Source organism: Echinops telfairi, unplaced genomic scaffold (assembly GCF_000313985.2).
Source record: "Echinops telfairi isolate 266 unplaced genomic scaffold, ASM31398v2 ScPeMD7_18;HRSCAF=68, whole genome shotgun sequence".
In the NCBI taxonomy this organism is placed as follows: Eukaryota; Metazoa; Chordata; class Mammalia; order Afrosoricida; family Tenrecidae; genus Echinops; species Echinops telfairi.
This window is the reverse complement of record NW_022103915.1, coordinates 85288222-85306359: the sequence shown is the minus strand read 5'-3', so window position 1 is coordinate 85306359 and position 18138 is coordinate 85288222. Positions and strand designations below refer to the sequence as shown.

Here is an 18138-nt window from a genome sequence, read left to right as displayed (position 1 = left end):
CAACACCACACTCCCACGAAGCTAAGCAGACTGTCTCTTCTTTCATGCAGCATCTTCAGAAAAGAGAGGGAAGGAAGCAAGTATGAAGACTTTGATATTCAGCTTCACTTTAGTTCTAAGATCAGGAGCTGACAGAGCTTGGGGGATTGCGTGTGCGTCCCATGGTTCAGAGAATGCCAAGGTCACTGAGGACATTACCAGGACACAGCAAAAGCCAAACAAACAGTAACTGGACTCTATGTCCCAGCACCTGTGAACATGCACAAATTACCTGGTACAAACTGCTCCCTGGCAGGCTCTGTCCCCATCAAATGCACCCCTCCCGCTCCCCCAACAGAAGGTCTGACAAAGAAATGAGGCTCCAGGGTAGGTCTGTCCACCACAGCCCTTTATTTGGCGTAGTTGACTAAGGCAAAAACTAACATTAGACTCCAGGGTATGGGGAAGGAGTCTGGCAATGCAATGGCTAAGTGCTTGGCTGCTAACTGTAAGGTTGGTGGTCCGAGCCCATGAGCAACCAATAGCTCCACAAGAGAAAAGATCTGGCAACCCACTTCTGTAAAGTTTACAGCCTAGGAGACCCTATAGGGCAGTCCCTTTCTGTCCTACTTGCTTTCTATATGTTGGAATCAACCCACTGGCCCACAGCCACAACAGATATGTTAAGAGAGTTGTTCAGGGAGAAAAGGGGTTCCTAAGGTTTTATTTTATTTTGTTTTCTGACATGAGAGAGAAAGGAATGGGCTAAAGCAATTCAAGTTTTGACAGCTTATTTACAACTCAAATAAACAAATTTGATTTCCCACACAAATAGTCTAAGGATGAAATGAACAATACTTTTTGGAGCTCTTTGTTATCAAATGCCCTGCTGGTCAACGTTATCTTCTTGGGGGGTTGAAATGGAACCTGCTTGCTTCTTGTCACTAACCGTAAGAGGAGGCCGAACCTGTGTAAATTTAAATGACATAAATCCTTTCTCCCAACTCTCTCCTCTCTGAACAACCCCTTTTTGCTGAGCTCTGTGGTCATGGAATGTAAATACCTTTATCTTAGCACCACAGACTTTGGAAAATTTGACTTAATAGGATTTTTTTCCTTACAAGGCATATCAAACACCATTGTGGCCGAACGTCTATTTTACTTTTAACCAAGACCAAATCAAAGCGCTTTGCCCTCGGTTCATGTGTTTTTCAACGTTCTATTTTCACATGGCCAATAAAGTATCCTCTCTAGGAATCCCTGCTTCCCAGAAGTTTAGTCTGCCCAGTGATCCCCAGAGACCCCAGGATAGAAGAGACTGTAAGAACAACAGGACGGGACACTTGAAACCACATCTCTTGTCTGACGAATTCTTTCTTCCTTTCTTCTTCCTTTTTGGTGACAGTACATACTGCCCTCTACCATGTCAACAGAGTTTCCCCGTACAACTGGGTGCCATTGATGATATGCTTCACGTCGTGTAAACAGCTTCACCACCATTGACAAACACTCACTGCCCCTTCGGCTTCTCAGCCAGCCTTTCACCTGCTGATGTCAGCCTGATCTCACACCAGACTGGAGGCAGGCATACTGAGGAAGAGACACATTTCTTCTGGGCTCTTCATTCAAAGAAGAGGCTAGGGACAGTTTAAGGTTTGTTTTTTGTTTTGTTTTTTCAGTTTAAGTTTTTTTAAATGACCACAGGGCAATCATTTTGCAGCTTCCTCCAGCCTCGGTGGCTATAGAAAATCTGGATTCCATTGGGAGACGGTCATCTGTCTGAAGAGTTCTTGAGGGAGCAAGAAGATGCTGAAAGGACCATGCAGAGCAGAGATCTGAAGGTAGTAAAGGGCTAACAGGCACTTAATCAATAAAAATAATTAAGACGGAAACAAAAGATGATTCGTCTCCATTCTATGAAGCTCTAACTTGGCATCAAACTCCTCATGTAGAAACTTCTTTTAAAAAAATCATAAATTTATCTCTGCAATTCCAGCACTAGCAAAGTGTTATGTTTCTTAGATGAATAAGCAGTCATATTGAGAAGGGAATGAAATCTGTTATTGAGTAGTAGAACCCTGAGAAGATTCTCCTTTGTCCCCTAACTCTGAGTGAGTGGCTAACAGCTGGAATGGAATCTTTTGGGGATGAGTACCCAGGAGGCCTGGTCACACAGCTCAGAGAGGACATCATCCTCATGAGCCATCCCTTGGGGACTGTGAACCAACCATCTGATCCTGTGAGCTCTTCTCCAGGCTGTTGTAATGTCCCTCTACTGATCCATCCCTTCATCTACCAGGTACTTTTCTCATTGGGAAATCGGTCATTACTGCTTTGGCTGCTGTGTTTCTTTCCTGCCTCTTCCTTCTGGAGATAACGTAATCGTTAAGTCTCCAGAGTGTGTAAGTCAGACACTGATTTTTGTGTCTCCTTCGTGGCCTCTCTTAGAGCTGAGCCCATATGAAAGAATGAATCAGTTAATGAAATTAATGAGTACATGCCAAGACTTAAAGAGGACACCAGCTGCTTAGTTTGATGAGGAAAGGTGGCATTCATCTTTGTGTTTCAGCGCCGGGACCAGAGCGACTGCTGCCTTCCTCTGGGTCGGGAGCCTACAGTGCTCCCCTGGCACCTGCAGCCCGTGCCTAAAGCCCCACAGCTGACACCCACCCTGTCTGCTCTCCATTTGGCACGCGCCTGATGGCAATGACAGGCTCAATCCTTCATGCTGCCGTGGGTCTTCGAGCCCGGGAAGGGTTTCAGACACACGCACCCTCATATACCCCAGCACACCTCCCCACGCCCCCACTCAATCAGGCAGGCCTGAAAACACCGTGAGGCCGTCCCGGACAATGTCAAACAAGGTCAACCTCGGAAGACAGGGATCCTGAGCGGAGACAGTGGGGGCCCCGTGTCAACACCCACGTACGGAGTCTTTGGGTGGAAACCGGGTGAGTGTGTAGCTGGAAAACACCCGGGGAAGCCTTTCTGCTCCGGGCCCTGGTGCCCCCCCAAGCCCTGGGGGCTCTGTGATCTTGGGGGGTGATCGTAACAAGGAATGTGGGGCTCGGTCTGCCTCCCCCTAGTAAACCCAGGTCATTTGGCTCACCTTGATTTGGGGGCAGCAATGTCCGGAGTCATTTGCACTTGGAGAAGTCTGGCTAGGGGACAGGTTTGTGCAAAAAGAGGCGTGATCTCTCTGCGAAGAAGAGAGGCAATGCCGGGGTCCGTGTGGCAGATATCAGGGCGGGAGCGGTTAGCCCTGGAGTCTAATCAGGAATCTAAGAAGATCCGCGATCCTGTGGCTTGCATCGCTGTCCTGCGCTTGCAGAGACCCGGACTCGGTCGGACTTGGGGCGCCGCAGCCGAGGGAGCCGGCGGCCGCTGGATGGCAGCAGACAGCCGGGAAAGCGAGCGCGGCCCGGCCCCTTCTCCGGGCTGCTTTCCCTCTTTAAGGAGCTGTGTGACGAAAATGAGTCCCCTGCACCCCAGACCCCAGATGCCGCAGCATATGGCGAGATGCCGCACAGCGATCTTCCTCTGGTTATTAAACAGGGGGCCCCTAGCCAGTCCTTCGCGGCGGCATCATCGTGATGCGTTTTCCTTTCCGTCTCGGGATCCTGCGGTTGACAAGTTCATATCAGGCGACAGCTGCTCCCCGGCACCGCCATACCAGGGGCCAGTGCCAAGGGACTCTCTCCTGGCGCTGCCACCAGACTCGATCCCGGGGCCGCGGAAGCCTGTCCAGTCACCCTCCCTCTGCCTCCCGAAGGCGCACTCGAACCTCTGCCGCACCGCCTACGGGGCCGAAAGGGAGCTGGGACGTGGGCGAAAGCAAGTGCGTAAGGCCAAACCAAACGCGCTGCCATGGAGTCAACGCTGACTCATGGAGGCTAGACACACACACACACACACGGGTTTCCTGGACTGGAACTTTTCCGGGAGTGGAAAGTCCTCTGGGCCTGCTGGTGGTTTCGAACTGCCGACCATGTGGACCACTACGCCACCAGGGCACGGAGACAGGGAAATGCTGCCTCAACAACAGGTCCAGAGCCCAGTCATGCTGACTGCTGCTGGCGACGGTCTCCCTCCCACGGGGGTAGGGAAGGAGAGGCACAAGTTTCCCGGGAGACTTAGCAGAGCCGTGGAAACAGAAGAATGACTGTCTCTTATCACTCTCCCACCCACCTTCCCACTCTCTCCCGGACCACTGGTCAGGCCTTCTTTAGTGAATTTTCCAAATGCAGAGGCTTCCCGAGCCACAGTGATGGCTGAGCAACTGCAAACGAGTTACCCACCCATCCAAAATCCCTTCAGACCCACAGTGACTCTACAGTATGGGGGAGAACTGCCCCTCCCAGGCAGCCAGGGATTGCCAGACTCAAGCAGTGCCCTCTCTACCCCACGGAGCAATTGGTAGGTGTGCACTGTGACTGTGTGGGTAACCCATTATGTGGCCAGGCCTTCTTAAACCCACTGCCACAGAGCTGAAGCCAACTCACGGTGGCCCTACTTAGCATTTGCGAGGCTGTCAATCCTGACAAGAGCAGATAGCCTCCTCTTTCTCTTGCAGGCAGCTGGTGGGTTTGAACTGCCCACCTGGGGATTAGCATCCACCATGTACACCACTGCTGCCACCACTGCTCGTTTGAGAATGGGCAGGTGTCTACAGGCCACCAGCACGGTGCTTGAGCCCAGTTAGAGATGGTTCTCTCATCAGCCCCAATGCCCCCAGCTCCCAGAGTCAGCCCTGAAGCCCCTCAACAATCCTGAGATGGAGATAAACAAGACAGCCCATTTTCATATGGAGAAACGGAGGCCCAGGACTAAGTTACAGCCCCAGCGCTCCTGGCCGCCTACCCTGCCCTGTGCGTCTCGGCCTCAGGAGCAGTTTCCACTGAAAGAGTAAGAGTGGGGTTCCAATCGATGCTGTTGCTCTTCCCCTTTTAGAAAGTGAGTCACCGTGTCTGAAATCCTTACTTAGCTATCTGACTTGAGTCTGTGCCTCATTCTCTCATCTATAATTTGAGGGACTTGGAGCTGGATGCTGGCTACAGCTCCTTCCAGCCCTCCAGCCCCGCGGCTTTAACTTCGAAGCCCGTGCCAGCCCTCAAAGGGTGTCACACAGGATGCTTATTCCAACAATAGCCACACTCCACAGGAGGGAGCCGAGTTTCCTTCTCCAGTGGAGAAGAAATGTGGTCCTGGTTGGGGTCTTGTTGACATCCTTTGTCCTTAGACCGAGGGAAACAGTGCGGCTTCAGATGTTATTGACACTCCCAGCAGGGCCAGGAGGTAGTCACACTCTTGTGGAAGGACCACGCAGAGCTGTCCCCATGGGCGGTCGAGATGTATAGCCAAGACTGGGGGGCTCTTTTAATAACTATTTCTCAATAAAACAACCTATTTTATTCTGCACAGGGATCTGGGGGCAAATCCAGGTCTCCCAGGAGGAATCTACTCTCGCCCATAATGGGGGATTGGTTCAGCTCAGCTGCTCTTACAAAGAGCGGAATCCAGCATGCGGTGGTACAGGCAGCTCCCCGTGGCTCCCTGCGAAAATGACTCACAGCAGTTATGAATATCAAACCTCCTTTGATGTGTTCCCAGACATGAGGAACAGTCACGGGGGGGAGGAGATGGACTCTGTGGGGTGGAGCGTCCAGGGCCTGGACACATCTGTCACCCTCCCGAAGCTCCGGGAGAAACCCAGGCTGGGTAATTACCGAAGGACTTCCTAGGATAACAGAGCTCCCCGGTATCCATCGCTTCCCCCCTTCTCCCCCTCAGTAAGGCTCCCTCACACGCTCTCTTTTTCTTCTTTCTGTCTCCAGCTACAGAGGAATGAGATTCTCCAAGAAATTACAGCCTGTTTTTATACCTCCGCTTTTCCCAAGAGGCTCACCATTCATGTCCCTGAAGAAGAGTGGTTTTCGTTGAGCATAAAATGAATGCGCCTTCATCCCCACTCCCCACTCGGGCATCTGTGCCAATTGCTTTCAAGCCATAGACCTGGCCCCAGTCAGCCAAGCGGGAGGGAGGATTTTCCCTTATAATGGCCATTTCTAGACTCTGGGCCTTTTGAGAGGCCGCCTGGTACCTTGTTCTCCTAATAGGCTCTCAATGGTGATTGACGACAAGCCTCCAAGTCTCTCTTGTGTTGGTGGTTCCTGCGATTGGATCAATCATGAGCGTCAAGGGCAGAAGACAGGGTCATGCTGGCATGCAGTGAGCAGCCAGGTTCGCTGCAGAAGGGGAGACAGTCACACACACACACACACACACACACACACACACACACACACACACACTGCCTGCTTCAACTGCCAGCTTAGTTAATTCAGGGGCTCCTCCCTTTGTAGACAGGGGTCATCAAGGGCACAACGGTCCCTAGATACTGGGGCAGAGTCCTTCCCAGTCTGGGGAGAAATGAGAAAGGGTATATATAGAGAGAATCTGCTTGATCCTGTGTTTGAAGCCTGCCCATTTTCTTGTTGTCTGTGATCAGGCTCATTTTCCTCTGTAGTTAAGTTGGGCTTTTATTGAAAAGCGCCTGTTTCCATACACACACGCCCAGGGAAGGTAACACGAACAACGGCTCTCTACGGAGTGCTGGCCTCATGCCCAGTGCTTTGTCTACATCATCTCCTTAAATGCCCACAAATGTCTTGTCAGGGAGGGGTGCTGCCATGAGTGTGCCTATGGGACAGATGAAGAACCGAAGGTTCAGAAAGGCTACGGCGTCGTCATCAACTGGAACAATGGAGGTGAGCTGGGGTTCTGGGCTGTTGAATCCACAGCATGATGACTCCACCGTGCTATGGGACAAATGCTTTTGATCAACTGCAGGTTCAAGTGCAGGTTCTTGACTTCAAAAATCTTCAGTGTGTGCACTCACTAGTGCACAAAGAGCTACACTCACACACACACGCACAGCACAGCACTGATGTAACATATAGAGTCCTCTAAGACTCCCACAGTCAAGGTCTCCATGGTCCACTCCTCCTCAGAACCCCGCTCTGGGATCTCCTACCTTAGCTGATAAAGAAACAACTGAAATCTTCTATGGTGGAACTCTGGCTGCTTGAAGCTTATAAAGCACCCGTAATCTTCTAATGCTTTTAAGCCACTCAGAACGACTTGGCAGTTGATGCATTCTGCATTAGTTGCTCGGCACCTGCAAGGGTCACGGTCTGGTTTGGTTTTTAACTTGGATAAGAACATTCTCTAATCCATTTCTCTATCTTCCCACAAGAGGAAAGCAGAAAACAGTCGGGGCTGGGACAAGGAGGAATCCCAGCTGTAGAAAGTTCACTCAGCAAAGTGATAGGCCCACTGGAATAAAGAAGGGAATAACCAGGGTGGGGGTGCCATCCCATGGTTTCCATGGCCACAGGAGATAAGTGATGAACTATCTGGTGGTTGTGGTAAACAAGAAGGAAGGAAATGCATGCTGCACTTGTTGCAGATTTTGCCAAGAATAGCTTTTCCAAGGAGGCGGCTGCAGCCTGCACACCTGGGTCTATGACCTGGAAAATAGGACAGGCTCCTGCTGTGCTTGACCCCCTCGGTGACCCATCTGGAGTGGGGAGGGATACGGGAAGGGCTCCTATCCAGGTGCCACCTGCATGCGGCAAAGTCTCTGGGTGAGGCAAATGAATAACACACGCACTGCCGACAGAAAGGGTCCCGCGGTGCCTTGGAAGAAAGGCCTGGAGATTAACTGTTGAAAAACCAGCCACTGGAAACCTCTGGAGCACACACCTACACCCCTGCGCACTTGGAAGCCATGCACAACCTGGGGACACTGAGGGGGAATGCTGAGAGCCCATTGACCTTCTAGGAACTGCATCCCTTTGCAAATCGCATGAAGGGGAGGAAAGTTCACCATAAAAGGTTCACATACACACAGTAGTTTGCATTCCATCTCGTCTCTGGATTGCCCATGAGTCCCAAGGTCAAGAGTCTAAGGATTGAGTGCAGGATGATCAAAGTCTTCTTTGAAAGGGGGAGGCTGAAAGAGTGTTGCTCTGTGCTCTGCAGATCTAGACAATCTCCCTGTGTGCCTCTCTTTCACACACACACACACACACACACACACACACACACATCCTCTAGGCAGCCTACTCATCTTGTCAACCTGCTATTTCTCCTAACAAAAATCCAAATTGTCTGGCGAAACCAATATGGACATTCGTTTCTGACTCGGCCCACACAGACCACCCAGGTCCCTATTCAGTGATGAATCTTGATTCTCAGTTTAATCTCTCAACCCTGGCTTCCAGGTCCCTTCCATACGGCTCTCTGGGGATTCACTTCTGAGATGCCGTCCTTCCCCCACAGACGCCCAGCTGTTTCGTTGCCCACATTCCTGCATGTGACCACTGGAGGGCAATGCCAGACCGGCCAAATTTCTCTAGGTGCTCTGTGTCCTCCTCTTGCCTGCTGGCCCCATCATTTCAGAATGCAACCTCTGGTCTGAAGCCCAAACCAAGGGTCATTATAGCATGCCTCGGCGAACAGCACAGTCTGACCTGGTGCAATGGTCCCCTGGGCACTTGTGGTCACAGGGAAGCAGAGCGACTCACAGAAAGCAAGCTTGACTCCATGGGTGATATAAACCCTGGGAAAGGGACTGAGAGAAGAACTTACCTCAGCACATGCTTAGCCAGTACCGGCTTGTCTCTGGGTAGGGGAATGCAAGGTCTGACCTGTCTCCACCCACTCAGACACAAGTTTCATGAGGGTCGGGTCTGAGTTACCTCTCTCATCCCTGGCAGTAAGCACTGTTCTGGGTGGTGAGCGTTTGCCGAAGGAATGCATGTCCACGGATCGAAATTGACTAGGTGTGCTGCAGTTTTGAGCCATCAATCAGCTGCTAAGCATTCTTGGTCTTGATCTCAGCGTAGGGTGCTAATTAAACCAATGGTTGTCATTGAACAACTGTTATTTCCAGCGCCACTCAGAGAATTCTAGTTTTCTTATTCCAAAAAACCAAAACCTTCATTGTCTTTAGACCTCAACAGCATGTGGATTCAAAAAAAAAAAAAAAGACATCGTTTCACTATTAATCCAACTTAGAGCTCCAATCATGTGGCCAATGGGACATTTATTCTGTTTCCAGGTGATCTGAAGACATTTCCTGTCCCCCTGAACAGAGCTACGCTACAGCTTTCCTGGAGGCCAACCAAGTCTTTCATGAGACTCTTGGCGAAGCCTCGTCACAGCAGGTCCTATGACACCAAGAACACTGCCCAGTGTGTTCATTACTTGAAACACAGCTAAAGGGGGACCAGAAGCAGCTCACATTTTAAGGCCCCAAGCCCAGCATGAATGAGACTTCCCCGCCTCCCAGCAGCAGGGACCAGCTCAATGCTGCCAAGAAAATTCTGCAGCTGTCGGCACATCTTCAGGTGCAGGGAGCAGAGGAGGGCTTCTCTCCTCAGTCTAAGGCTGGTGCGTTTGCTGCCACCCTGGGATGATTGATGGTGGGAGAAATCATTTCTTCCCAGGAAGCTCTCCATTCAACCCTCTGCCATTTGGGGGCAGAGGAGTGGCAAACAAGGCAACCAGGTTATTCAGTCCTGTTATTCGGTCTGATAAGACCACATGGGGGCCGCTGATATCTCGACTCACTTCATATCTGGGGGATATGTGTCGCTCAGTCAAAAGACACCAGTTTATTTTCCTGAATCGAACATCTTAGCATACAGTAGCTACGTGCTGTTTTACAGGGGCTTCATAAGTGAGCAAATATGTGTTTTAGCTGTGAATAAAATTATGCCCAACCTTATTCTCATTTCCGCAAACAAAAGGATGAATGCTCTAAAGTCAATCTAGCATCTCTGCTTTGCCTAGGAGCTCAAACCCCGCCAGCAGTCTCCAAGGAGGGGCTCTCCTACAAAAGCAAAAGGGGAGGGAAGGAGTAAGGAGATGAGGAAAGGCGAAATGGGGGGTGGAGGGAAAGAGAAAACACATTTATAAGATATCTCTTAATAATTATTTCTAAATCAGACCCTATAGTTCAAACATCAGAGTGTATGGTTCCCATCCTTCATGCAAAAAAAGGCTATAAATCAAAGGACATCTTTCCTGGGAGCAGAGATGGAAAGATGCTTCATTCTGAGACAGCATTTTCCTATCATGCTTCGTGGGCATTGAGTTGATCATCTGTTAAACATGTCTGACACAATGCTCTTCCTCAAGATGTCTTCCGTGCACAAGGGACAGAGCTCTAGGGTGCTATTCTTGTTTATAGCTGGGGGAAAAAACAATGTACATACATTTCATAAGAGGGGAGATTGACAGGCAATATACCTAAGACTCAACAGGAAAAGAAAGTCTCCAGGGTTAACTGTCTGCATTCAAACACAGATCTGCCTCGGGGCTCTGCTTTCCAGAGCCAAACCTCCAGTGGGCAGAGAATGCCCAAGGCCTGGTATCAGACCGATGACCAATTTTGACATTGAAGACAGGCCTCAGATCCCCTGGCCTTCTGGTTTGTGAGAAACTCAGAATCTTCCCTAAGTGTTCAGCCTACTGATGCTCAACTTCGTTTCCCTTGAAACCATAGTTTTTTCTTACTCCCAAATCAAACAGGCCTGGTCATTAACCATGGTAATTGATTTGATGCTGCCATGCGGTATGGGAAATTTTGGTAAGCCTTTCCAAATTACAGATGTTGGATTGCTCCCTAGGGTGATGCTGATATGCTACTAGTTTGTTGAATACCAAATTCCCAATAAAGGCCTGTGGACCCCAAATACTGCCTTGCAAGAACCAGATTACTTAATACTCACACATTCATCAGGAACATACCAACCAGACATTTTCTTTAAAATTCTACTCAGACTCCAGTAGTTTCCCTGGTGGGATTCAAGTGGGGCACCCACTTACTAGTTATACTTTGCACTTTGACAGCATCCTGAAAATCAATTCTCTAAGCCCTTCCCTAGACAGTGGGAGTATGGAAATAAAGGTGGAAAGGGCATGTATTTCCCAGGGTGTGTGTGTGGGGTGGGGGGAGGAGCTTAAATAGATTGTTGTTGATGATGTTTCTGCTGCGGCTGCTTTTAAGTGCATGAACACAACCCATGCCCATCATTCCTTCAAACACAACTAAATGCTCGAGGAGGAGAAGAAACACATCTTTTAAGACCCCAAACCCAGCTGGTTGTGACTCACAGCGACCCTACAACAGAATGAAACACTGCCTGGTCTTGTGCCATCCTCATGATTGTTGTCCTATTTGAACCCTTTGTTGTAGCCACTGTGTCAACCGTCTTCTTGAGGGTCTTTGTGTTAGGCAGATCGACTAGAGAAACAAATCCAGAGACCCTCATATATATGAGAGAGCTTTATATCAAGAAGTAATTATGCATTAATAAAACACTCCAACATAGTCCAACTCAAGTCCATAAGTCCAATACAAGTCCCTAAATCCCTCTTCAGACTCACGAAGCCACATGCAATGATGCAGAATGCAGGTACATCACCTGGGTGCAAAGCCTTCTGGATCCAATGGTGGTGGATGCATCTCCAAGGCTCTTGCTGGTCTCAGTGCGGCTCACTGGTGTGTAGATGAAGGCAGAGGGAGAGAGTGGCCCGCCTCCAGTGAGCTATTTATCCCAGTGGCAACTCCAAATGAGGTCATCAAACTGCAACCTGATTGACAGGCTAAAGCCCACCCATGTCTTCTTACAGGTGCCGTGTTGGAGCCAAAAATAAATAAATATGACAGTCCACCCCCTGCCAACTTGGCATTTGTACACAATTCTTTAGCCATATATAATTGTTAAAACAAGGACATATTGAGCTCTTAAGCCGCCAGCCATGCCCTCCAAGGGGCCTCTGCAGTCCGTGCAGGTCTTCGGACGCAAGAAAACCGCCACAGCCGTGGCGCACTGCAAACGGGGCAACGGCCTCATCAAGGTGAACGGGCGGCCCCTGGAGATGATCGAGCCACGTACGTTGTTCCTTCAGCTTCTGGAACCTGTTCTGCTTCTGGGGAAAGAGCGGTTTGCTGGTGTGGACATCCGAGTCCGGGTGAAGGGTGGTGGCCACGTGGCCCAGATTTATGCAATCCGCCAGTCCATCTCCAAAGCCTTGGTTGCGTATTACCAGAAATATGTGGACGAGGCTTCTAAGAAGGAAATCAAAGACATTCTCATCCAGTATGACCGAACCCTGCTTGTAGCTGACCCCCGGCGCTGCGAGTCCAAGAAATTCAGTGGCCCCAGTGCCCGTGCTCGCTACCAGAAATCCTACCGATAAGCCCACCTCTAGGAAGGGGCTCTACCTTTATAATAAACAGAAGTTCTGGGAAAAAAAAAAAAAAAACAAGGACATATTAAAATAGTAAAATCATATTTGTTCCTAATAGGACAAAACTAAAATGCATACAACTCAAAATGTGCCAGTCTCATTTAAACATAACACTCTATAAGCAACCAAACAAAAATATTCTATACTTAACAATTGCAGTAATGTGAACACCTACTTCATAATCCTATAATCCTATAAATATATTCTGCCACCCATGAAAGTTTGTAAAACAGCCACTTCGTGCCTTTATCCTTTCCATTTTGGGTATCCAATTTCTATACTGCCCACTTACATCAACCCAGTGCTCTGAGGAAACAAGCATGTTCTTTGATGTGAAGAATCTTCTTTCCAGTTGGAACCTTGTGAGACTGCATCCTTAAGCAAAGTCAAATCAGAACATGTCATCCATAAAGTCAGCAGTAATGTGCACCAATTCACATGCTCAAAAATATTATCTTCATCTGGTCAGGTTCTGGTCAACTCAATGTGGGCCACCTTGCTTATCTTCACCAGGGTGCCCATTGGCTGCCTTGCCTTTTGGCCATGGGCCCAGGTCATGTCATAGCCCCAGGTTCCACACAACTCTATAAATGTCAGACCAGCCAACCTGCTCCGATCTCTCTTCTAGATCCTGTGAACCAGGTCCACGGGTATCAGTGGTCAGACTTAACCTTTCTCTCTACTGCTGGTTTTCTCCCACTTCCACTCAACAAGTGGATCCAGGTGGTCGCCTAGCATGCTTTTCAGGCTGCCCAAAGGCTCTCTTTAACTTTCAGTCCTAGAGAGGAGAGCTTCTTCATGGCTCTAAATGTTTTCCAGCTTCAGATACAAACCAACCACTAGTTCAAAATTCAAAAAGCCAAAGGGATCCTTTTTCTTTCTTCAGTGTGTCAACAGCTCTCTCAGCAAGTCTTTTCGAATGCAAATGTCCTGAGCACTTAAGGCACTAGGTGGGGCTTATCTTTTCAGAGCCTTCTTTACAGGCAGAGCCTTCTTAAACATTCATATAAAGATCCAATTTAATGTCTCAAAGCAGTGGCTTACAAACTCTCTATTTTCATACTTCCTAATAATCATTCCTACGACACATAATATCAATAACAAAAGGCAGAAGAAAACAGTGTAAACCTAGTACAGCTAGGTCCTAAGCTCAATTCTTAAAACAGTCAAGTTCAAGCCTTATATAAACTAACCCATTCATATGCAATATAGCCGCAGGCCCTGGCAGCATCAAGCCAGGTCCAGGCCTTCAATCAGCCATTTTGACTGAGCAGCATGGTCTGAGAGACGTTCAAGGGGACATTTTGCCCCCTGAACTCAAAATTTACTTTGATCACATTAATTTGTGCCATTTCTGTTAGGAATAATGCAACAACAGAGAAAAGAATCAAATCTTCAACTTCCCATATTCTTTCCAGAGAACAATTGAGTAAACAGTGTGGTCTTATCTGACCTCTGTCTAGCCAAAGAAAAACTACCATAAAGCAGAGGTCAAACAAGCATCCACTGTCCATCTTCATGATTTGTTTCTCTAGTACCCCACTGCCAAGGTACATAATATGTTAGGCAGATTGACTAGAAAAACAAATCCAGAGACATTCATATATGTGTAAGAGAGAGCTTTATATCAAGAAGTAATTATGCATCAATAAAACATCCCAGCCCAGTGCAACTCAAGTCCATAAGTCCAATGCTAGTCCATAAGTCCCTCTTCAGACTCACGAAGCCACATGCAATGATGTAGAATGCAGGAACACCACCAGCCAGTGGGTGCAAAATCTTGTGGATCCAATGGTGGTGGACACATCTCCAGGGCTTGCACAGGTCTCAGCATGGCTTGCAAGCATGAAGGTGAAGGGAGAGAGAGTGGCCGGCCTCCAATGAGCCATTTACCTTGGTGACACCTCCAAATGAGGTCATCAAGCTGCAACCTGATTGATAGGTTAAACTCCACCCATATCTTTTTATGGGTGCCATGTTGGCACAACAAAACTATCACAGTCTTCCTCTTTTTCATTGCCCTTCCACTTTACCAAGCATGATGTCCTTTTTCAGGGACTGCTCTACCATGATAACATGTTCGAAGTTTGTGAGACAAAGTCTCACCATCCTGGTTTATAAGGAGCATTCTGGCTGTACTTCTTCCAAGCAGATTTGTCTGTTCTTCTAGTTGTCCGTGGTGCTTTCAACATTCTTCATCAGCACCATAATTCAAAGGCATCAATTCTTTTTCTGTCTTCCTTACTCAATGTCTGGAGGTGGTGGAAAATATCATAGTTGTGTCATCTGCATATCACAGGTTGTTAATAAGACTTCCTCCAATCCTCAAGTCGAGTTCCTTTTCATATAGCCCAGATTCTCTGATTATTTGCTCAGCATAGAGATTGAATAAGTAGAATTGAAAGAATACAACCCTTATGCACACCTTTTCTGATTTTAGATCTTTGTTCTGTTTGAACATCTGCCTCTTATTCCGTGTAGGTTCTGAATGAGCAGTGTGAAAGGGTCTGAATTTCCCATTCTTCTCAATATTATCTATAGTTTGCTATTATCCACACAGTCAAATGCCTTTGCATAGTCAATAAAACATTAGGAAACATCTTTCTGCTATTCTCTGCTTTCATTCAACCTTCATCTGACCAGCAATGATATCTCTTGTTCCATGTCCTCTTCTGAATCCTGCCTGAATTTCTGGCAACAGTTGGTCAATGTACTGCTGCAACCTTATTGAATGGTATTCAAAAGGTTGTAAAAGGTAAGTAAAAAAAATTTTACTTACATGTGATATCAATTATATTATTCAATAAATTCTGTATTCTGTTGAGTTATCTTTCTTTGGGAAAAAATATGGGTCTCTTCTAGCCAGTTGGCATGGTAGCTGTCTTCCAAATTTCTAGGCACAGGTGAGTGAATGCTTCCAGTGCCTCATCAACTTGTTGGAACATTTGCACAGGTGTTTCATCAATTCCTGGAGCCTTATTATTGGCTAATACCTTCAGTGAAGTTTGTATTGAAGACATATGCAGCCCCATGCATCACTATTTCTAAAGTCAGACCATGGTCAATTGGTAAAATGGTAAATTAAACTCAGAGTGCAATTCAGTTATCCAAAACAGGAAGAGATCTATTTGGTTCAGGAGGATTGGGAAAGGCTCCTCAGTAGAAATCATAGTTAAATTGACTTAAAGGACATGGGATTTTGACCAATGGAAGAATTAAGGGAAGACATTGCAGGTAGAAACTACCCAACTTGAGCCCCCAAGTCAGGAAGGTATATAGGACCATATTTGGGAAACTGCCATGGTGGTTACACATCAAGCTGCTAACTACAAGATCAGCAATTTGAAACCACCAGCTGACCCCCTGGAGAAGGACAGGGCGTTCTACTCCTAGAAAGAGTGACAGGCTCTGAAACCCAAAGAGGCAGTTCTACCCTGCTCAATAGGTCGCTATGAGTCAGAATCGACTCAGCGGCAGCAACTTTGGTTTTGTTTTTTGGTGTTGACTCTGTCACTATGGAGCCAACACCAGCTGGGCAGAGGAACGGCTAGAGTGGTAGGGAGTGGCCACATTGAGAAAGGTCTGACTTACCAGATGCATTCATTTTTTAGGCTGATGTAGCAAAGAACCACACACTGGATGACTTAAAATAATAGAATTTATTCTTTGATAATTCTATGGACTAGAAATTTAGAATCAAAGGATTGGTAGGTTGGGGTAGGTTGGGGAGCATGAACCCCAGATCCCCAAAGCATCTTAAAGAGTAATTATCTTTGCCTTTTCAGCTTCTGGTAACTCCAGATGTTCCTTGATTTGTAGCAGCATAATTCCAATCTCTGCCTAAGTGATTGTTTTCCCTCTGAATGTACCAGTATCTCTGTGCCTCTTTTTAGGTTTTTATGAGGACATCAGTTCTATTGGATTAGGTCCCCACCCAACTCCAGGATGACCTTGATTGCATCTCCATAGACCCTACTCCCAAATATGGTCATATTCACAGATACAAGGGATTAGGACTCCAACAGTCCTTTCTGGGCAGCACAATTCAATCCTCATAAGGCTAAGGGGGTTGGCTTCTCTCCTGTGGGAAATGAACATAAATCAATGGTACATAAGAGGGCATGTGCCTATATCTATATATTTATTTATATGGTAATACATTGAGGTAGTGGACAAACTTTGAGCCTCTACTTAAGTATACCCTCAACACAAGAACACTTTGTTCTAACAATGTGGCACTGAGTGATGCCAACCTCCTCAACAAGATTGCTGGAAAAAAAACTGGGGTACATAAGCAAATGTGGTGAAGAAAGTAGATGATGCCTGGCTATTAAAAGATATAGCATCATAAAAGCTTAAAGCCAAACAAGTGGCCGCCTAGCAGGGAATCAATAAATCCCACATAGAAGAAGCAAATCAGCCTGTGTGATCATGAGGTGTTGATGGAAACAGGCACCAGAAGTTCAAAAATAAGCAATCTCATCAAGGTGAAGGAGAGGGGTCAAAATAGAAACCCAGAGCCCATCCTGGAATAATTAGCACCGACAAAACACAAAACACTCCTCTGGTTCTTTAATCCTTCCTCCCCCCACTATCATGATCTCAGTCTTATCTCACAAATCCTGCTAGACTGATGTATGTACAGCGGTACAGACAAGAACTTTCAATACACGGAATTCAGGATAGGCAAACCCCCTTAGAAACAGTAATGGGAGTAACAATTCCAGGAGAGTAGGGGAAAGGACAGGGGAGGAAGGGGAAATAGATAGCAATAATGACAGAATAACTCCCCTCGAGGTGGAAGAATGCCAGGATAGTAGGTGAAGGGATAGAATGGGTGGTACAAGATACATAAATGTATAATAATAATGATACATAATATATAAAGGGTTTGCAGGGGTGGTAGGATGTGGGGGGAAGGGAATAAAGAGGAGTTGATATCAAAGGGTTCAAGAAGAATGATAATGTTTTGAAATTGTTGATGTGAACATTTGTACATGTCCACTGGATATAATGGACATACGGATTGTTATAACATATGTAAGAGTCCCCAATATAATGATTTAATAATCATTTTAAAAGGGGCGTGCTTTCCTTGAGGGATGAATTGCTGGGGCTGCAGACTCAGGACCACAGTCTGAGGGGCACTAAAGTCAATTGCCTTAAGACAGCCTATAAAGAAAATACTCCATCGTCTACTTCAATGAGTAGCCACTGGTATCTCAAATGCTTGAGAGCAGCAGGTCTAAGGTGCAACAATTGGATGTCCCCATCCAGAGCAAAAAAGAGTGGAGAAAATAAAAGACGAATGAAACAATTTGTCCAAAGGAATTCATGCAAACCTCAGCCTCCACGACCCTGAGATCAGAAGAACTAAATGGTACACAATCCTTAGAACAATCAACTATTCAAGATCAAAAGGACAGCATTTGCCCAAGGACAAGGTTCAGAAGGCAGAGGGGGCGATGGAAACGGGAAGCAGGGGAGGAGTGATGGGGCCTTGTGGGGATTGCAATCAGTGACATGTGTGACCAGTGGAATGGAAAGCTGATTCATTCTGTAAACCTTCATCCAATTCACAATAAACAGTTCTGTTCTGTTTTGTTCTGTTCTTGAAAAGGCCATGTTCTTGGGAAGTATTTTAGAAAGAGCACTCTGGGTGGGAAGATTGACTCTGAGGCTGAAAGCCAGGAGATCAGATAAAAAGTTAACAAGAAACTGAAATGAACAATAAGAAGGATCAGAATAAGGCCCTGGAAAGAGGTGACAGATTCACAAAACACCTCGAAGATGGGATAAATAATATTAAGAGGTGAGCGAGCAGGGCGAGACGGC

General features: G+C 47.1%; 2 protein-coding genes across 2 annotated transcripts in view; both read left to right on the top strand.

Moving 5' to 3' along the window:
* LOC101655499 (T cell receptor alpha chain MC.7.G5-like) overlaps positions 1–18138 on the top strand; it is a 673376-nt gene that overhangs the window by 467560 nt on the left and 187678 nt on the right. The gene's annotated exons all lie outside the window — the stretch shown is intronic.
* On the top strand, positions 11806–12275 carry LOC101659572 (40S ribosomal protein S16-like). The gene has a single exon (XM_045288153.1). The coding sequence runs from the start codon at positions 11812–11814 to the stop codon at positions 12250–12252; it is 441 nt and encodes a 146-aa protein (XP_045144088.1). The 5' UTR covers positions 11806–11811; the 3' UTR covers positions 12253–12275.

Bases quoted from the DNA above. Each gene is read 5' to 3' on its own strand.
- LOC101659572 (XM_045288153.1), top strand. From the start codon at position 11,812: ATGCCCTCCAAGGGGCCTCTGCAGTCCGTGCAGGTCTTCGGACGCAAG.